Source organism: Hetaerina americana, unplaced genomic scaffold (assembly GCF_022747635.1).
Source record: "Hetaerina americana unplaced genomic scaffold, ioHetAmer1.1.p SCAF_154, whole genome shotgun sequence".
NCBI lineage: Eukaryota > Metazoa > Arthropoda > Insecta > Odonata > Calopterygidae > Hetaerina > Hetaerina americana.
The window spans coordinates 19,761-42,502 of NW_027286670.1; the positions used below are offsets into that span (position 1 = coordinate 19,761).

Consider the following 22,742-nt stretch of genomic DNA (forward strand, 5'->3'; position numbering starts at 1 on the left):
CGTCAGTAAAATGAGATGTATTTTTTTCCAATTCACTGAGGACCAGTATCAATAAGGATTATATGCAAAGACTTGTGAAATAGAAAACTCTAGGAAAATAAAATGGAATGCAAGTTCGAATGGATGAAATTTGATATTATGCATGTATAAATGGAGGAATCAAAGAGACATTTTATCAAATAAGAGCTAAGGTTTGACAGCAATTTAAATAGATAATTAGAAGTAAAAACAATTTGTAGTTCTCAGAGACATTGATTAGTTGTAAATTGTCTAAAATCATGAAATGGACGCTTAATATTTGAATAAAATTATGCTTTCGGAACTGAGAGTGCCGAATGACGGATCTGAGATACATTCTGTATAAATTGTTTTATATAATTACCAACAAATCAAATAACACAGTTGAAGCAGTTCCGCAATAAATTTAAATTAATATGACTAAACCAAACTAAATGGTTATACGGCAAAGACAAGTATTAAGCTGTGTTGTATCAGTTGAAACTTGCGTACTGTTATATTAAGTTTAGGTAGCATAATTTTAAACTTCAGTTCGACATGAAGAAAGGCATTTAGCACGAGAAAATGCTCATCAGGAACTATGCCTGACGCTAGTTTATCAGGATATAACTACAATTCGGAACTAAAGTTTAAAATATTAACTAAATATTTAGAGCTGATATGATTAGAGGTTCTTTCTAACGGAGATGCTTATTTATGAACTTAGTTAAAATTTTCCATGCACATTTTTAGAACCTATCTATTCAACATTGAACTTCTTTGAGAGGATATATCTTAAGCGTTATCATAATAAAAATCTTTTGAAAGATTTCCGTTCCTATGCATCCTCTACAAGTTTAGCAAAAGTTGGAAAATTGACGTACAGAACTTCTGCTTGACTGAAATACGAGCTGGAATTTGAATTTTACTTATCAACCTGTTAAGGTGCGCTTGAAATTTTAGATGCAACGGACAATATTTAATTTACAATTATAAAGAATAAAAGAGTGCTAAATAAAAAATATTTCACTAAAATAACATTTCGAATGAGAATGCTTAATGATGTCGAATCTGTATGAAAAATGCGTCTCATCTTAGAAAATAGAGTCTAGAAAATTTTCAAATCGATACTTTCGCTTTACACACTGTTTCTTCTATCAGTTACCATTTAGTTAGCAGTTACCAGTTAGTCATCGCTACAAATATCGTCCGATGAAAATATACAGGATTGGAATGCATAAAAGGAATACTTTTATTGAGTTGCAATGAATTCAGTAAAATTCCATTGACTTGGGCGCTAATGAATTCTGTTGATGTAACCGACCAATTAGATACCATTTAATATACTAAATTATTATGGACCATTAAATAAATTATATTGGTCTAAACATTCACAAAATTGAAATTTTAAAAATACCAAAATAAAAACAATCTATTATTCCAAAAGTCAAATAGTACATTAGAAGATAATCTGTGCTAAATAGGAAGTCGTCGTTGGTTTACTCATAAGAAAGTGATTGGATGAGAAATAGATGAGATGCATAGAGTTCTCTGCAAACACAGTGCAAAGGCTAGGAAAGGGAAAGATGTTGTGCATATAAGAAGCGTGTGCAATTATTCGTGCAAATTTCACCTCCAAGACCAAAGTGATATATTTTATTGCGCTTTAGAAGAGGCTGAAACACGAGCTTCAGTCACCAATGATTAAAAGCCTGGCACAGGATATATATGTGAAACGGACATCCAGTCTGTAATTCCTCTTGTTTGCGGGTATAAATGACGTTAAACTTTCCGAGGTGAATGAATGGTGGATGTTCAATGGCTGTCCACAGATTGTTTCTAACAATTTGCAAGGGATACGACAACTTTTATCCCAAAAATGTAAGCCCTCGCAGACATTGACCTCACATTCCGGAATAATATATACATACGTATATACATGTTTATATTTGCATATATGTATATTACGTATATATATATATACATATATATATATATATATATATATATATATATATATATATATATATATATATATATATATATATCCGGGACATGCATGTATAATAATATCTAATTGATACGGTAGAGGCTTACTAGTAGCTCGTGATAGCCGGAGGTTATCCTATTAAAGTACTTCTCTGCTCACATTTAAATACTGGATCAACGCGTGGCGCAATGGCAGTTCGCGGAAAGCTCCATCAAATGATTGAAACACACTTAAAACCAACTTCTAAAGACGTGCACAATTATTTTATTGCTTAAAAATTTACTTAATATTTATTCATCACTTTATAACAGCCAGGGCGAAGTACAAAAAAAGGTGACAACTTGGGACATAAATTATCAAAGCAGAGGAAGGACAACACACGATGCTGTAAGTTCAGAGGCCATTTTCAAAGAGTAATGAGTTTGGTTTAAAGGCCAGTTTAATCGCCAAAAACTGTACATTTCTATTTAGACAAGAGTTGGTGAATGCTACAGGTGTCTAATGCTATACTACTTCTTTCTAAATCGTGAAAAAAGTCCTTACAAACCTCAAACACGAAAAGAGCAGGATTTGCAAGGCACGTACCACAAGGGCAACACAACTACCATGACAATCCAAAAAACTTTCATTAAAGATAGAATCACCGCATGACAAAAAAAGGTTTTCTGTCAAGAAGGATGACTAAATAAATGAACACTACACCCTGGGTGATTTTCATTCGAACGATGGGATCAGAAATAAAAAAAAACCCATGGGCTGAGGGCAAGGGAATTCACCGATGATAGTGGAGAACCCGAGGAGGGGAAGACACAGGATGAGGAAAGAAACAGAAACATAAGAAGCGGTTCAGTTCTCTCTTGATGTCAATCTCAATGAAAAAGACGTGTGGAGACTTAAATTTTAAGCTGTTTAAAGGGTGAAGAGAAGCTAGAGAAAAGGAGACGATCGAGGAGATAAATTCAGCCAAACCAAAGAACAAATTAAGGCACCTCGGATCCACAACAGCGGGAGTGGGTACTAAACGAAATCAAAAAGAGACGGAGGTGAAGGAGAACGAAAAACGCAACGTAAAACAGAATAAACGGGACTCACCTTTCGAGGTCTGTTGGCCGGAAATCCCCACGACCTGCAACCGACAAAAAATGGGTGAAATTAAAAAAATAACGTAAATAAAAAAGCAAGAAGGAGGTCGGAAAGCAAAAATAACGCAAGGTAAACGGCGAAAATGCTGCAAAGGATGAAAAACATACCGGTGAAAAGGATAAAAATGAAGGAGAGGTGTGAAAGAGAGAAAGAGAACGAGGAAGAGAGAGAGAGAGAGAGACAGAGAGAGAGAGAGGGAAAGATAGGAATGACCAAAATGAATGCATGTGCAATGGATTTGATTTCTTCGTTCGTAAAAAAAAGAGGAAAAGATAGAATGAAAAAGTTTCGAAAAAAGTGAAAATGTCACATAGGAAAATGGTTGGTTTTAATATAATTATGAATTGACCTAGAAAGATATCCATTGGAATTAAAATCTATGAGACAGCGGAGAAATTCCACTACGCAGACATTTTTACTCTCAAATTCATGTTCACACACATTCGGTGAACCTGACGGAATAATAACTCAATTCCGTAACTCAAGTGATTAAATATTACAACCATGAATTTTTATGGTCATGCGCGTCAAATACCACAAAAATATTATACTTTACTTGCTCAAGGTCACTTCGGACCCGCTATCCTTGTTATTACGTAAGAAATAACTGTTTGAAATATATTCCACTTCAGTAACACCATGCTGATCTTCGGCGAAGTCATGGATCGGAGGAATTTATGGCAACTAAAGGGAAAGATCAAGTTGGTTTGCCGGCATACCATGAAATCTTGTAGTTCAAAGAGCTCATGTTGAATGGCAGCTACAAATGGTACTCAATTGCAATAAAACGATAGCAAAAGTAAATCTTCACACAATTTCATAACATGGTCACAATATAGTGCCATTATTAATGTAAAAATTACACCATAGCAACCTCATATTTATGGTAGGTGTATAAAATTGACTTGTGTTATCTTTTCATTGTAATGGAGACTAAAAATCTTCGTTAATATTTTCGGGGGAGAGGAGGTTGGCAGCTGACGGCGAAACTTCATATATAACTGCCAGAAGAAGTTAATTCTCCCGTATTAAGGTCCATACCAATAGCATACGCTCAGTTATATTGTGTCCGTATTTTTACACATCTAAACCTACTTATTTTTTCTTATGTCTTATTTTTTCCGTTTCAGGTGAGGTGATTTACAACTTGCAAATCATGATAAATTTTGAATGAATAAATGGGGATAGGGAAATAGCAAATGATTAATTTACTGTGAAAAAGGGTAATTTTATTTTTGGTTGATATTTTTCTGAGCATAAACAAAATTATCAATAGTACTTAACTGAGCCAATTATGTTAATGTGTGTAAAATGTATGGGAAGGGAGGCTGTGGTGTAGTCAAAACAATTAGTCGAAGCAGAGTAGAAACGGTACAACATACCATGTAGGGTTTTCACCATAAAAAAGGTTGATGTTGTTATTAATCATCCTTGAATTACCCTATACCGGCCAATCTCGTCATAGAATCAACTCTGACATACGGATGCCGCCGGCATAGGACTGACTCTGGCGTTGAAACCAGCTTATCAAAGTTGAAAAATAATGTAACGTGATTGGACAGAATGACGACCGATACCGATGTATCATCGATACAGGAACGGGATTGACACATTGCCGTCGACACATTGTCGTCGATTATTTCCTCTCAACGATGTATTTCCGAGCATACAGCATTTTGTATATATGACGCCAATTTCATAAATTATTACATTAAAACTATCTTGACAGAATTTGGCCTCTGCTCCTAATATAACAACTAAGAGTAGATCACATCAGTAAATAAATCTCTAGCATTCGTTAATAAATGGATGTAGGAATGATATTTCTGTTTCTATTATATATAAGGTTGAATGGGACAAAGTTACGCTATTATTCCATTGGAACCAAAAAAGAAAAAAATATTTAAACGAGTGTCCCATTACAAATTATATTCACAATTATTATAATGGAAGTTTATTATATGCGTATATTCATCGTTCAGAGTGAAAATAGAAATATCTAAATTGTACTTTACAATAATTTAATTTAGATTAAGGAATTTTTTTTCTTAAAGAATAAAATGAAACCCATTTGTACGCAATATGAACGCATTTTTAATGGCTGATAATCATGACCATCTTTTACCTTCCTAACCTATAATTGCAATTGATTAGACATAATATTTAAAGCCTAAGTCTCATGTAGCTGTAATGCAGCCAAACTTGGTGTACCAACTCTGAGAAGGCGTTTTAATTTGCAATATTAATACAAATGCACTAGGAAGGCGGAAGATGTTTCTCCAATCCAGAGGTATGTTATTACCAGTGATTTGTTAACTCGAAAAACTCATTTGGGAAAACAATGCTTGCTTTTACAATTGGTCGTCACATGGCCTCCTATTGATGAATCTCTGAACGTCGTACTTCTAAAATTCATGGCAAATATAGGGAAATTGATAATAAATTTTCAAAATCACATTATTCATTAAGAGACTATAGTAGTTCAATTGAGAAAAACTTAGGATATTTTAAAAAAGTTTTTACTTTATTCGAACATTAAATGCATGATATACCCAATTTTTAGTTTCAAGTCTCAACAAAAAAACCCGTAATTTTATGTCACGATTTTCCAACCACACGGAAAAAATTTATTCAGTGAAACCAGGGACATAGTTCCTATTCAAGAATACTTTTGACTAAAATTTGAAATTTTGATATTGTGACCATTAGGGATTCTTTTCCACAGAGACTACAAAGATCAAAGAATGACCATAAAGGTGTTTGAGTTAGAGCGTGGTCGGTTTTCTGCATATCTTGGTTCTAGTTTGCGCTCTCCCATTATAAATATTGCGTTGCAAAGTCCTAGCGTTCTTCGTCAGGCTACGCTATACTTGCGGCTGAAACTTATCTAGCACACTGGAGTGAGGCAGCAACAGTCAGCTAAAGGCATTTATTGGACGCCAAACTGTACTCGTACATCTAACGTGTGGACGACGAGAAAACGCTTTAGGAGGAAACCTTCAACTTTTTCTCAGGAGAAATTGCTGCGAAAGCTTTCGCGGTGACTTCCCGATGACTCCCAAGGTTCTCCGGGCCCGTCACATTGCTCCACTTCGCTGGACGATCGTTTCCCCAGCATTTCAGTCGCTTTCTTCGGATCCGAAGGTGCCGACTGGAATTCCGGTGAGAATGCCGTCCGGCAAATTGAATCAACGTGAATGCACATGAAAACTTTGGAGTCAGCGAGTTGAAAACTTTTAACTTCTTCTCTTCATGATTATCTTGCAAAGTATTAGGCCGGCGCTAATAAAATTACGTTGACGAACATTTTAATTTAAATACGATAGAAATTCTGCCGAATAATTAGAAAACAGAGAATATTTCACAAATTGATCATTAGTTCCTATAGTAACCCTAAGATATTGGGAGCTTTTTCAGCGGTCATTGAGAGCTTTTTCTTGGGATACTAAAAACGTTTCTCCCAATTTTTGAATTATATCCGCGGAACTCTTATTAGTGCTTCATTTATTTCGTCCACACCGAGGTCCTTTCTTAGATTACCAGGGTCAGTAATTTTCAGTGTATTTTGGGTCATGTTCAGTATTACGGTGATCATTGGATATCCTGTTTTCTTAACTCAGGCGCAGGATACTGATGATCGAAGGATATTTTTAAACGGTGAACCATGTTAATGCAAAAGGCAGAATCGAATAACATGCGTTCCTACATAACACTTATTCTGTCGAAACGCAAAGTTATTTGATTCTTCCTTATCCATTACAATGAAATTCCACAAAGTACCGGACTCAACTATCTCTAAAAATAATGTAAACCATTTGGTTGTTGGGACCACTTGTTAACAGTTTGTCATTTCCAGCTACGAAAAGCTGACTATTCTAATTTACAAAATTCTCGTTATAATAATTATTGCGGCGGATATGTGCCTATGCAACTAATAAATATATGAACACCCTTAGAAGATATTACTTTAATGTGAAGAATTTCATTGTGCCAGTATCATCGGTGACGTCGTGCACAACATCGAGAATCTACACTTGAAAATAAACTGCTTACTGAAACGAAATCCACCTAAAATGGGATAATAAAGAATTTAAACACACGGAATCACCTTGAAAATTTTTCTGCCAACGCGCATGAAGCCTTTTCATCATATCAACCCTTCGCAGTCCGTAGTTCTTCAGTTTCCAGCACGTGCGCTGGTGGAGTGAAAACTTTGATAAGCGTTGGTCTGTCTCATTAATGCGCTGACGAAAAAAATAAATGAAATGGTGCTGTGTATTTGGGTTCAAAATATGGAGGTAGAAGGATTAGTTAGCGGTATCCTGTTCTATACTTCAAATGGAGAGTATCAGTCGGATGGGAGGTCTAGTTGTGGACTCCTTGGCCATATTGTTAGGAGTGAGCTAGTGCCGACGTCGGGTGTCTTCCACACTTCCTCCATTCTCTCTATATCCTACCCCTTCCAAAGTACTTACCTCCTATCCACAGTGGCGCAAATTACTTTAGATGTCGGTCACCTCCCTTAATTACACCTATTATTATACATGTCAAAATTATTACGAAAGCAGCAGTTTAATAGATCCTTTTGGTAATTCCTTCTTGCGATGTTGGCAGAGCACGCGACAGGAACACCCAAATCGCCGAGGACATGGATGCCAGTAGCTGAACCTCAGGGGTCGGCCGCAAACGGGACACGTGGAGATCTCTTTAATACCTGCTCAACAACTTCCGTCGCTAAAAAAACGTCCAATCGCCCAGTCTATGCACACATTACGCTTAGGGGGCACATTTATTTCGGGAGAGGGACCCACGAAAGCATAGCCCTCCTACCTCACGTCCCTTTTGCCATTGTGCGTGACCGGAACGCGAGGATCGGAACAGAACAGAAGGGAACGGACTGCGATGACATGGGGGGTGGGAAAAGGGAAAGGGAGTGGAAGTGGAAGGGGATTTGGTAGGAAGAGGCGGGAGAGTAATAGAGAGACAAGAGCCTTCGGAAGGACGGGGAGAAAGGGAATGATTGAATTCCACGCGTGGCCGCGATTCGTTCCCCCCCTACCTTCCCTCTTCCTCTACCTACTCCCTCCTCGTTCCACTGATGGGTCTCCACTCTCAGCCATTCCCTTCGATTGGATTCCGCGGGAAGGGAAGGCTGCGGCGTGAAGGATAGGGAGGCAGGGCCTCGAGACGGGTAATGGCGGCCGATGGGGAAGTCGCAGGCAGCGGCAAAAAGGAGAAAATGACGGAAAGGATGGGGTAAAAAAAATTAAGAGTTTATGAGACTTGGGAATCGTCGATCCTGTTAGACAGCGATGCAATTAACCTCTTTTTACTCGTACCCTGATTTTTTTCCCCCGATCCCAAGAGTGATTTTGTTTTTGCGCGCTGCCTACCCGAAATCCTTTTTCTATTCTCCCAAGGCGCTAATGAAATAACGCCAAGGGTTGGAAACATTGCTGAAAAGTTACTTCTCGACTGGAGTGATTGAATTAGAGTCATTGCATGCTGCATCCGGTCTAAAGTGATTTGTATCCTTTCCAGTGAGAATTAAAGGGATTAGGATGCGTCGAATGGCAAGCAGCCCGGATTGTCCGGAAGCAGGCTGGTAGTCTCGGGGGTGTGGGAGCTGTTTGGTTCGAGAAAAAATGGAAATCTTCCTATATCAGGCGAAACAAAATTTCGGAACCGTCGCAGTTTGTAAACACGGTATTTATTATGGAAGATAAGACTATTTTTTTCAGTAATATTTCAGGTAGCTGGGTCGTAAAGCGCACGAGACTTATTTCAGAATACGTGCAGGCACTCGAAAGAATTAACTAGCTTGGAACGCTTCTACACGTAGACCTGGATTTTTTTCTGGCGCTATTTTACTGAATCTCTTTCAAGACAAAAAAGGCATTTTGGATGCCGGGTTGAATTGCGAGCGGCGATTCCTCCATACGAGCTATATTTTTATTTAGTGTTTTCATTCATTTCAATAAAAAAGAATTCTCATACATTCCTTTCTCTTTAAAAAATCATGATTAAACAAGTTAAATCCATATCAATGAACGTAATTTTATATTTAAAATTTTAATGTATAGGATTTTACTTATAATAAAAAATATGGTGATTTTCTTTGTTTTGCGCCTATTTTAAAATTCTAATAATTTGTCTGGGTACATATACGATGTCGTAAAGTCTACACAAACCAGGTAGACAACTGCTAATGAAAATAATGTAGAGTTCTAATGCTTGAAAAAATACACATAATGCTTCAACTAATTACAGTTATGCGTATTTTAATGTGCAAATCTCGAAATAAATGTATTCAGTTATAGGGGAATTAGGAAAGAGCGATTTCTACATAATCGGCTAGTTTTCACTTGAAGAAACGTGTTAAAATATCTCACTTATTTTTCATTTATTAGATACTTATCCGAAAACAGTACTTTTTGGCTCAGACATCGGATTTTGCAATGATATAACATTTGAGACAATTACAAGCACTCAAGCCCTAGCTGGCTGAAAACCCGCCTAGGTAGTAATGGAAACTACGACCTCTGGGTTGGCAGGCGAGGAATCAGCCCCGCCGCCACCCGGGCCTGCAAAGAAAAAGAAATTTCCTATTTAAGGAGGATCGCAACAGAAGTCCGAAGTTTTATCAGAAACCTGCAAAATTTATCGACGTAAGGTTAATTCAATATTTGTAAGGAGCTCAGTAACTAGCTAGTACCTAGATAGGATATCATATGGTACATTACTGGGACTGTGAGGGACGTAGGTAAAGCAGTAGATGCAAAGAATGTAAGATGAATGAATACTTCACAGCGCTCTAAAAATCAGCAAGATTGTAGAAAACTGAAGAGAGAAACGTTTAATCTTTAGCATAAATTACTCAACTTTTATCAGAATACTTACAATTCTTTTCATCCGTTACAAAAACTATACATCTGATTTTATTTTGTGCCCTTCTGAAAGGGGAATTCCGTATGATTACAGGGATCGAGAAACACTGATTTCGATTACAGCAGTTACCATTCCGCGTTATCATTGCATAAATGACTCATCTGGTATCTATCACACACCTACTGATTTGGCGAAAAGGAAAGGGAAATACTGTGGCTATATCCTGAAGAATGGCTTCATAGACGAGTCTTAGAACTTCCTGATTAGCCACAATGGCGTGTGAAATTCATTGATTCATGTAATGGCGAAGGAAGTTCCTTTTCCTGCGCCGTTTGAGGTTTCCCAGTAAGTTCATGCACCAAGAAAATCCGGAATCTCTTCGGAATCTGCAGATCACCTTTTCGTGTCCACGCTAGGCCTTCACAGTTGAGAGCGGAGTCTGGTGTGATCGTGCGTAGACTTCGTGGGAAGGGCTGAAGGCAAGCTGTTTTAGAATTTCATGCCCGCCCGCAGAATAGCGTCTTAGAAACGCGCCCAAAATGCCCGCTAACGACACAGAAGTGTTTTCGGTCCAACAATGCGGCCGATTCACCCTACCGAAAGCCCTCCGTAACTTTTGCCCTCTGAGTTGGTGTTTCCGGCGCTGCTGAAAACACCACCGAGGCCGTCAAACAGGTTGGCGAAGATCAATGGACGGGCGTCGACTGGAAACCGAGGATATCCTTCGCACATTCGTTAAAAAATAAAAGGAACCAATCTTTGGAAAAGAGATAGATTCCGTCCAGCTAAAGAGAATATCAAAATTATCCCCATGGATGACCGAAACTCAATGTTTGTTGATTTCGGTGCTAATACTTCACCTGCACCATCTCTTTTTTACCACCGCAGGCATTTCCATCATGACACCTAGATATGCATATTGAATAAAATATTAAGAGCTCTATTCGCTTTTCAACAAACGTTTTGGTTGAACTAAGCGGTAGATATCACAAAATAAAATTTAAAGCAATTACACGATTTTAGAAGATGAACCTACCCTGAATGATTAATTGTAATACGTATACCCTATATTGGAGGAATAGTTATCTGGTTTTTGTAATATTTTAATATAGCAAGAGCGCTGAATCTCAATCCAGAACTCCTTACAACTGAAAGTCCTTAACTAAGAAATCGCCGAAAGGGGGAATGAAAATTGTTATCGTATAGCCATGATATCTTTAAAAAATCACGGGGCTTCCTAGGGATTCATGGGCCATGCTAAAATTCATCGCAAAAACGATCTAAGTGAGCAGGATTCAATTGAAATATTTGTGCATACGTAAATCAAGGCTCTGTTTTTTCGAGAGAGCAGGTCTAGAAAATCAACAACGTGCTAAATGGTGTGAGATTTCTAGAAGGGACATAAACATCTTTTTATCATGCTTCATTTAATCATTCGAATTGGTGGAAAAATTAAGCCCAATCATTGCGATCAAATTTATTGCACTAATTGGAGTGTGGTAATCAGTTCATAATGAAGATTTTTTTGCCTTTACCGGAGTAAAGTAAGAGACTGATAATAATTGATCGAAGGTGTGAAAGGAAGTGCCTAAGTTAGTGCATTTGGCACGATGAATTCATCAAAATCCTTTCCCCTTCTCTACTCACGTGCAAAACAGCATTTCTCTCGCCGAAAGGCAATGATGGTTGAAATAATCACCACCAGGAGCAGCAGACCAAGCCCGGCACCGATGGTTACTAATGTAAAGAATGGAACTGGATCTGAAAATAATTAAGCAAACTCTCTCAGCGGTGCAACACGCGTTTGAGACTTGTTTACATCACTCTCCAATTCATTATTTGATTTGAAACAAACGTGCAATGAAATCTATAAATAAGAATGGATGACTTCAAACCCATGATCTGCGCAGAACATGTTAGCGTACCAACTGCAAGCAAAACATTTTCCATTCGTGTTATTGCTGGAGGGCAATATGTAAATCATGGATATGTGTTGGAGCAAAGCAGTAGTGCAGTTGCATTCAATTATCAAAATATTACTCGAACCAAACAATAAATTCATCTAATATATAGAGTTATCTGGTGCATGAGGAGAACAACACTTAAAATATGAACACTTAATATAAAACACTTAACTCGCCAACACTCGTGAAAAAACAATAAACTTGAGTGGATGTAAATTTAACTATTTATGAAATTTTTCGGACAAATTGGCCAAGTAGCAGTGACATTAGGGAAAGGATTTGAATAGGTAAAATTTTTAAAAGGAAGAGATAATTAGTGACAGAGATCTTAAGTAAGGACGCAAAGAAAATATTATTGGAAAATGTCTTATGGAACTTAATTCTCTACGGAAATTTGGTAGCTGAAGCAAAATTATAAATAAATTGATAGATGTAGATATTTTAAAAATTTACATTGTTTGGAGCCTTTTGAGATGTGAAAAGGATGGAAAAAATCAAGCGGATGGAAAGGAATACAAACGTAGAACTATTGGAAGGAGAAGAGAGAGGGAAGAAATCCAAATAAGATAGGAAAAGTGGATGTAGGGTATTTTAATAGACGATGAAATGAAGATTGTGATAGAGGAGGGAGCGTTAGGTAAGCGAGGAAGGTGGGTGAAAATAATAGACATGTTGGAAGGGATTACGGAGGCAGAAAGTGTGAGTAATTGAGCAAGGATTTACTGAAGTGGAGGGTGGCTCGTTGTGTCTCGTTAGGTGGAAATTAAATATTTAGCTACGGTTAGTCGGTGCGTCCATCCAAGACCTGTTACCTCAACCGATAGACTACTATTAATAATAATAAAAAAATACCCGTTAAGGTACACTTCGCGATGCAGGGAGAACGTGGGAATTCAGCTTACACAAGCCGAGCATATACTCGTATGTCTTCTTCACGAGCACACACGTGTCATCACAAACACACGACCACTGTCACGCAGATGATAACTACCTTGCAGTCAAAACACGCGCATGTTAACTGGGGATTGCAACACTCTTACTCTCGCGTGTATTTGGGTGTCTCCGTGTGTTTGCTTACGCGTTGTCGTGAGTGAAGACATTTTTATTGGAGCTGTGGGTGTAAAATTCCAACGTTCTCCATGAAGCGCGAGCCTTTTGGGCCTGACTGCAAGTGTAAAAGAGTTCGACTCATTGTATTTGTTATTCTCCCCAGTAACGAAATAGATATTGTACTTGGTGGAACTCTAAATCCGACACATAGACCAACTTGAACACATCATCATCATTTGAAAACAAGACCAGGTGATGTGAAATGAACGAAAGGCGATCTATATGAATGGCATTTAATCGGTATACTCGCAATAGGGTGAAATAGTGTACCGAGCAATAATCAAGAGTCAAAAATTATTAAAGATTGCGTTTTTAAAGGCCATGGGATTTTTAAGTAAATAAGAAATACAAATTATTTCACTTCTTGAGCTCCAAGAGACCACATGATCACGAAAAACACTAAATTTAGCATGCTTTAAACTATTCCTAAAAAATAGTAAATAAAATAATTACATCTATTTTATTTACCTCTTGCGTTTAACTATTTTGCAGTTTTGTTTCCGAAAAACATCAAATACTTCACAACAACAAAATTTTATGCAAGCCACGAGTTTAACAGAAACATCTTGGATCGGCGTTAATCAAAATAATATTTCCCTTAATTGTTGAACCTGCATCTTGCCGATTGTTTCAGGGGATGACCAGATAAGCGTCATCAAAATTTGACTGTCATGTTGTTTTTAACTCTAAGATGACAGAAATTGTACCCTATAGGGCAGAGAACTTATAAAATCTATGTAGGTTTATAATTGCAACATTTTATGGCTTTAATTCTTGTTTATGTGGCACCTGCTGCCAATTCAGAACTGACTGACTTAGCAGGACCAGAATGAATATTCCAATTATAATATTCAATTAATACTACCATTGTATTTGATGAACATTGTATTATATAAGAGAAAGATTGTCTGTTAATGTATTTTGTATTGAAATGTTCTTTTGTACATTAGTAAAGATGCATCGCATAAATAACAATAGTAATAGTTAATCGACTATATTGATATAGTTGCATATATCCGCTTTACATTTTTGTAGTTGAATTATGTGATTAATAAACAAACTTGGAACTAAACTTGACGCAACATATGTAGTTGCATAATAGAAAAATTTTATAGCTATCTTTATTTTATGTGGTACCGGCTGTCAAGCCAAAACTGACTGGCTTTTCAGAACCAGAATGAATATTCAATGTATCTTACCAGATTGCCTGTAGATGTCTTTTGCATTGAAATGTTCTATTGCGTATAATGAACAAAAATAATAAAATAAAAGCTTTATAGTTTATGAGAGAAACAAGGTTGAGTGCATATCTAAAATAATATACCGTGTATTGAAATAGTTGTCATTATAGATATCTCATGTCATCATAGAAATTTAACGCTCCAGTCGTCATCTCCGTTCATCCTGTATTACAAAGGTTCGTGGTTTATGTTCACAAAAAATAACGCTTGCCATCTTTTTGCATTATTTTTACTTCATTTTAGCCTAAGTTGTATTATTACCAATTATCACATTAATATAAACTTGTTAATCTTAAGAATGGCATTATTTTGCTTCACTTGTTGTGCTTTTTCACGCCGAAGGTTTTTTCTACATCTTAATTGAAATCTTTGCATCCACATCTCAACTCTTTTCAATTTCGTCCTTACACTCACAATGATAAAAACTGTGATTTCAAAGAAAAAAATTGGACTTTTTGCATTTCAGCACCTTCAAGATTCAAGATGGCAGAGTTGAAAAACTCTGCCATCAACAGATGCAGCCGATTTTTACTACTTCCTCTGGAAGAAACACCTTTTTTGTGTCGCAAAAATTTCTTTAGCATAAGGTACTTGACTGTGGATCAGCTCATTCATTTTAATTACGTTCACTCTTTAAGTAAAATCATGTATACAGCGCATTGAGAGCACAACCACAGAGCCAAATATATATATATATATATATATATATAATTTACCACAATTTTTTCTAATATGCGAGCAGGTTTTCCTCATAAACATTAAGTCAACTATATCAAAAAATGTACACATTCTGTGAATGGGCAGTTAATGGAATTTGACTGTCGTATTTCAACCAAACCCGTCTCCATTCAATCTGGTACCTACTTGATAACGATAAAACAGGAGGAATAAAAAAAGATGAAATAAAGTGGATTTATTTACTTTGGAAAATAGAATTCACTCACGAAAGAATTTTCTCACAACCACTTTTACGTACGTGCTAATACAGACACATATTTATGAATTTAAAAAAAATAGAGACCTTACCTATCCGTAACATCACAATGGGAAATATAGAACAGTTTGTTATTGATTCCATCAATTAAAATTCATGATATTAAGGAATGTGGAATTCGCTCCGAAAGCTCTCGCAAAATTTATGCAAAACAGGGCAACCGTAGACGGACTTTTTTATGGGTCACTCGGTTCATCTCTTTAACTAGCATGATGAACGAAACGAACCGTCGCAGTGTAAAATTGAAACGAGGCGCTCACATTAACCACATCCTCGAAGATGAAACTATTTGCCACCACGGTCTCGCCTCCGCACTGCCGTAATACTTACCTCTGACGAGGAGACGAATTGAATGCCTATCTGCACCGCGGTCGTTCTCCACGCTTAGGTGATAACTCCTTGCGTCTTCTTGATCCACCTGGTTGACGGTAAGCATCGCCACGTAGCAGTCCTCCCGGTCGCTCTAGAATGCACAGAAATAAAAAAAAGCAGCGTTGAAATTAAATGGGCTTTTTTTCAAAGTAGCTGTTCTTGGGTTAAGAGTAAACCCTTAGTTTTTACGGGAATATTAATTGGAACGATTCCTTAGGACACTGAACAAAAATAGCAAAGGTCAATTCACTTGGATACCCTAGACCACCCTTGTAGCATATTAATATTGAAGGACGTGCGAGAAGAGTCGAAAGGAGTCCTAATAAGAATCACGAAAAATACTCTCGAATAACTAGGCAGATAAACTAATTTTAAATAAATGCTCTTCGCTCCATATGTCAACAGTTTCAAACAATAACAAAATATATTTAAAAATCTTCCAAATGATCGCGTTTCGGGCATGAGTTTTGTGTCAGCACTGGTAATTTCACTCCTGGGACACGTGATGACAACGTAAAGGAGTACCGTAAACCTAAGAGACATATGGACATTAGGAGATGTCCAGAGAGGAAATAGAAGCCATTTATTATTGTCCTCAATACAAGTGAGCCTTATTAAATAGACCTTAATAACGCCGATTAAAATCAACCATTTACGTAGATCATAATTGCTTTATTACAGTGATAGAAATTATTACCCCTTACAGGTGTGGTAGACTCTCCAAGGAAAGAATGATAGCATGGATTTTAAAAACCGATACCATATATTTCCTTTTAGAATGATGACAAATATGCGACTTCGGCGCCTTGTAATATTTTTTATAACGCTTATATATGCCATTTTACACGTATTGCCCGCTAACATTTATGAAAATATCTTATTAATACCGTAATGAATACTGTATTTTTCCAAGAAATATCTAATACATTGCAAAACTACGGTTGGGAGAAGTTGGAAGATTTGCACGAAAAAGTGAAAAATGTTATGTTAACTTTACAAGAGAACACGACTTTAAAGAACTTATTATGCCAGCCTAATAAAGAATAGAAACGCCTTAGGTTCATAAACAATTTTCACAAATCTCTGCGTATCAAGTGATAGTCTAATAGACTCATTAAATTCTATTTTTATGCTGTTTTTAGAGGCCATTCTTATAAAATATGCAAACCATATTCTTTTGTGCTTTGACGAAATGTCACAAAAACTATATTTTCCAAATACTTAAGATTTAAATGATAGTGTTTTTAATTAAATGAACTGTAAAATGTCACCCATTTTATCGGTGCGTGATATTCAACATGCGTTCATAACTATTTCTCCTTCATAAAATATCATATTGCTAGAAATATAGGACGAAGAAACGTAAGGAGGAGTATGAAATACGAATGTATTCCTCGTGGTAACCTATTAATTAGGTTAATAAAAAATAACATTTATACTATTCAGATTGTTTTCTTTTATGATTTTGATATATGACGTGAATTTTAATTTTTACAATGAATGTCCCGCAAGATAAATGTTCGATGACTTGCCGTAATTTGTAATGAATTAGCGGGAAATTTATGAGTTGCTTGAAGCTCAATTTTAGTAGTTTAATGAGCTGCTGGCTCGTGAGATGTGTTGGCTCGTAAAGGCGCTTCTAGTTACGCTTCGAAATAAGTGTTTACAAATGCAAATCCATAAGATAATTAACTCTGGGGATTTTGCGATGGGAATAGTACAACCAGTGCAATGCAACACCGGTGCCACCAAATTCGCTGAAACTGACAAGAATTTGAATTGAATTATAACATTCAAAAAGTTTTGATCACTTATTCAATCAAGGAAACTTGTATGATAATTAACCACATAAATCGGCTCCTTCAATGTGTAGTCTTAGATTTTGCTTTGAGAAAAGAGGATGATAGCAGATAAAAAAGTTTTGGGATATGAGAATGGAGAAGGTTAGAAATCACTTGTTACTAGTCAGATAAAGTGTGCAAAGAGATATGGAGAGGGAGTGGGATAATGTGTGTCGCAATGGCAGCAAGATAAGTGTGGAAAAGGGTGGAAGAGTTGGGTTTTTGGACGGGGTGAAGACAGGTTCAAAGCCTAAAGAGCTGAAGGGAAAATTATATTGGCAAACAGAAGGTAGTGTACACGTAAAGTAAACCCTTGTTAAGGACCTTTAAAAAACTATCTTAGAGGGATCAATTGTCTCGGGAAAGAATTGATTAGTTTATTTTTTATTTTGTAATCAGTGTATCGTAAAAAAACTTATTTCAAAATTTGTTCTTGTTTTTTCAACGAGACTTTTGAGATGTGGGTCGGGAGAAGAATGAAGGAAATAAATATATGCAAAAGAAAACAAACAAAGTTCTGGATATTTTAAGGGAAGAGAAACTGGTATTGGCAGAAATTTGAAGACGATATCACAAGTGGACGCGGAAGATACTGAGAGGGAAAATGGATTGCTGAAGATGTTAATCGAGGGAAGAATGCTGGGAAAGCGAGACAGTTGGAGGAAAAGAATTGACAATTTGAATTTAATTAGAAAGGTAGGAAGAGTACAGAACGAAACAATTATATTAACATGCAATATGGAATTAAAGGATATTCTGGGCCATTTTAGTTAGGGCTTAGGAGAGTAGAGTGCATTGCTCATGGGTCTATCATAAACATACCGTAACTTAGGTAGCTACTACCTATATTTATTTTAATAATAATTCCAGGAGATTTTATACTGTATAAAAATGATTTAAATAATAAAAGATTTCCGATGCATTCCGATGTTAAAACTTGTTTTAAAAGCTTTCCGACGATTTATTACGACGATTGATTTAACATCAGAATAAACTCCAAAATAACAAGTTATGTCAAATACTCTTTCACATATTAAGATGCTCTTTTTCTATTTATAAATATGATATTGGTATTTGACGGATATGCTGGCTACAGACATTAGAGTCCAAAAGTCGTAAAAGACTGGGAGAGGGAAGTGAGCGATGCAATCATCTCCGAGCTTAGTTGGGGACACGCACCGCTTACTCGTGCAGAGCGCATTGAATGAAGATTAGATCGGACTTTGATTAAATACCTCACCCGCCGATTTAACACAAAAAATTCACCAGACTTGGGTTATCACTTTGAAGTTTTTTTGGGTGAGACTGGAGCTCATTTTGTATTGAGCTCAACTTTTCGTGAACTTGGGCATTCAAAGCATGGGAGTCATTTCCTTCCCATTTCCCTTACTGCCAGTGGTTCACCTCGTATTTCTTTCCACTGCTCAGAAAGACACCCAGCAGGGGTATTACCTGGAGATCCAAAAAGGTCGTCCAGTTTTGCATTCAGAAGCTTTCCCAAAAGCTAGACTGTCACGAAAGAGAAGAAAATGAGAGTCACAGCCTTTATTCCAAAGGAAATGTCTTGAAAATGAACTTCTCGTGTCCATGGAAAAATATTATTTTTAAAACTTTTGAAATATATATGAGACAGAAATATCACTGAAGCGTTCATTGATGTCTAAGTAAGATTTGGTGCTTTCCCGACGTGTCTGCTTAACGAAGTTTTCTAGGGTCTTCTACCGGGTCAGGGGGAAGACCCTAGGAAACTTCATCATTAAACCTATGCTTTAAAGGGTTAGCAATTCACAGGAGATTGAAATTTATTCCGTTTTTCGCCCTAACATAAGGATGGATTAAATGGGAATGAAGACCTTTTAATTACCATTTTTTAATTTTACTCAGGACATGACACAAGTGAGTTCCACTTCTACAACTCAGGGTACGTGTTACCCTTGCTTTTTTGTCACCGTAACATTATAAAATTTGCTTTATAGACCTGCCCACAATTAAGGCCTACAGTTAATTTTACCCTCAAACGGCTTCATACCCTGCCATAACAAGGACTCGGCTCATCCAGATACTCACTCAGGTTTAGACGAGCAGCATCTGGCCCTCATTTCGTACCAGGGAGCTTAGAAACCAGTGACTGGACTATTTAGAAAGAATGTGATCGGTGTTGTCCCTAGTATGTGGATGAACGTGGGGAGGGAGAGAAAATAAAGGGTTAGTGGAGGGGAGAGAGGGAAAGAGGGACCGGCTGGGGTCCACGAAGGCGGAGGGTACGGGGTACGACGCGGGCGAGGGACGGGATTCGGTCATGGCGACAGAATAGACTCTGCCTTTCTTTTGTTTTTAGCGACGTATCGCCGGATTCCTTCGCGTTTTAGATTCGACTCCAATTCCATTGGTATCTCCCGAACTGCTACGCTCTCCGGAGAAGATAAAGGACTAATGGAAAGAATGGAACGCCCTTTTGTTTGACGAGGAATGAGTAAAAGGAAGAAATCGACTAGGGGGAAAGAGTCGGCAGGAAGGGCGGAGAGGGGGGAATGGGAGTTAGGTTAGGGGAAAAGGGGGAAGTTGGCGAGAGAAACAAAGGACTTGCGAAAGCGGCGCTCCGTCCTCGCGCTCGATCTGCTCCCCACTGCGGACATAAAGGGAACTAAAGCATCAGATGCCGTGTTCATTCCACTCTTGTTTTTTTATTTGCGGGGACAATATTTTCGCTCGCTTGGCTATTGTTTATGTGGCATCAGAGACGTTGGTACACCCGGAAAAATCTTGCAGCACGGACGAGAGTAACGAACGCTTCCGCAAAATACTAGTTTGGTCAGTTTGCCTACGCAGAGAGTAGGTATTAGTGCGGAGGCATAACGGCGATATGTGTGTCATTAAAGAGAGAATCCGAGGAACTCGGGAAAGCAGCGCATTGGATTCTCCCGGAAACAATAATCTGACAAGGAAGGCAAATATTGGAAACAAACATAATTTTTTTCTTCTTTTGTTCATCTAGGGATAATATCACAAATGTTCAGTTTCTAAATTAGTGAAAGAGAATGTATATTAGCATTTTGATTAATTAGAACCGCCATGAATGGAGGGTATGATAAAGAGTCGATCTAATGCCATTCGACTGGACAGTTTTTCCGTATGACACAGCAAGAGTGGAGCAATAAAAGCTAGGGTTGCCCAGTGTGTTGACGGACTCAACCGTGCGACTAACATGTTAGAGGGGAAAACTGCTAGCTGCTAATATGGCATCACTATTTATTTTTTTTTGTATCTTGACGGCAACAGTCAACATGAGAGATTCGGAAAGAGCAGAAATTAATAGCATGGGGAGAATCACAGGCAGTGGGATGTTTTCGGGAGGGGAAAGATAAGAGAGGAAATTAAAAAAAACAATACATACGAGATTTTGTATGAAAAGAGATCTGTAGGAAATAAGATGAAACAAATAACGAAACTGCGGGCGGAAAAAAATTATTTTAATGCATACGTTTAGAAATCTACAAATCTGTGAAGTAATTTTAAAATATCACCCAAAACTTACTCGGTATGCTATACATATTTAAAAAAGACATAAAAATGTGTATATTTGGGGAATTCACGCATTTTTCGGAGGAAGTAAGCATGCAGCACGCTAAAGCGTGGAGTTCGTTATGTATAGGAGGCTGAATGAACACATGCATCGTTTTTTCATTGACAATTTTTGGAGAAAATTAGAAGAAAAGCTACAGGAGAACATTTGATGAGAAATTCAACAATTTCAGAGAGCAAAAATCATTCGCCTTGGCCGGGATTCGAACCCAGATCCCTCCGATCAGAGGCGTCCGATGACACCACGAAATTTTGGGGGGCTTTTAAGGAAAAATATGTTGTGACGAAATACTGTTCATACAATGTTACAGGCATTCAGGTTTTCTCCCGTTCGAATCCCGGTCAAGGCGAATGATTTTTACACTCTGAAATTGTTGCATTGAAATGCATATTAGCGGTTGACTCCGTTAAAAGTGACTGTTACGGCATCTCCCGCAGTTTCTTTGGAATTAATTTAACGAGGGCACATCCTATTGTCCTCTTACCATATCGCTACTACTCCGGCAAGTAGAAGCTAAAACATACGCCTGACATTCCCATTTCAAAACATTAGCCTTCCTCTCCGATGTGTCAAATTTCGTCGGCTCACTGGCTCTGGAACAAATTCTAAGTACTAATTCATCAACACACAGTGTTCATCCAAAATTTGGCGCTGATCATGTTATTTATTATTTATATTAGTATATCGGTTAAGTTAGGTTTTAGATGAACGTACTAATTTGAACACACTACTTTTCCAGGCCTCATCAACCTCGATTCACCCTGCCACCCAAAATCACATCCTTCAACTAGAAATACTGTCTACCTCCCTTCATTCTGTCCAACATACCTATCTCATTCCTACACCTTCCTCGCCTGCTTGACAGTCTTCCTTCTATCTAAGTCTTCAATATTCCCGTCTCCAACCAAAATGTACTGAATTCGTTTTTCTTGCCTCCTTTTGATTCCTACCATCAAATCTCTATCCTACCCCACCATACCTAACTAACTAAGAACTAACGATGATATAAGCGTTAATTTTCAAAGAAAATTCATTCCATTACTCGAGTATGCCTCAGTAGGTAACCCATTGAACATATCTGGACTTGAACTTGGACAAATCTGGATCTGAACTATTCTGAGAAAAACTGATATAGGAATGTTTATTATTCCACCATCTTTTCTACATTATTCAAAAGAAAACTTCCCATGAAACAATTTTTCGTAGTATTTCAGAATATAATGCTTTTAATACAATGTGACAGTCGGCACCAAATGTTACATTCTTTTGGTTGAAATATTTCAATTAAAACACAAAGATTAAAATTAAAAAATTAATGATATAAAAGTACTTTTTCCCAGTTTAATGTTTCATGAATATTCAAAATAAATTGTCTCTTTTTTAGAATAATCTTCACAGAAATTTATTCTCCCACATGTATGCATAACTATATGTATGCAGAAGTAAATTTAAAAAATACAATGAATGAAGATAATAGTATGCATTATGTAATTCTACTAGCACGACGGAACTTGGATAAAGACTTTTCGATGGGAACACCGTGTATATTACATTACATGCTACGCCTGAAGTGACGCCTGAAGTTATCTCCTTTTCTTTTGCAATTACATGCTACGTTT

The 22,742-nt window shown here is 37.2% G+C and overlaps 1 protein-coding gene across 1 annotated transcript in view; it reads right to left on the minus strand.

Annotated features, from left to right (window-relative positions):
• Positions 1-22,742, minus strand: part of LOC139686950 (kin of IRRE-like protein 2) — a gene marked incomplete at its 5' end in the record, with an annotated part of 594,080 nt that overhangs the window by 11,740 nt on the left and 559,598 nt on the right. Inside the window, 3 exons of the mRNA XM_071583986.1 lie at positions 3,080-3,113; positions 11,666-11,779; positions 15,658-15,790. Of these exons, the coding sequence (XP_071440087.1) occupies positions 3,080-3,113; positions 11,666-11,779; positions 15,658-15,790 (281 nt within the window). The remainder of the gene's footprint in view (positions 1-3,079; positions 3,114-11,665; positions 11,780-15,657; positions 15,791-22,742) is intronic.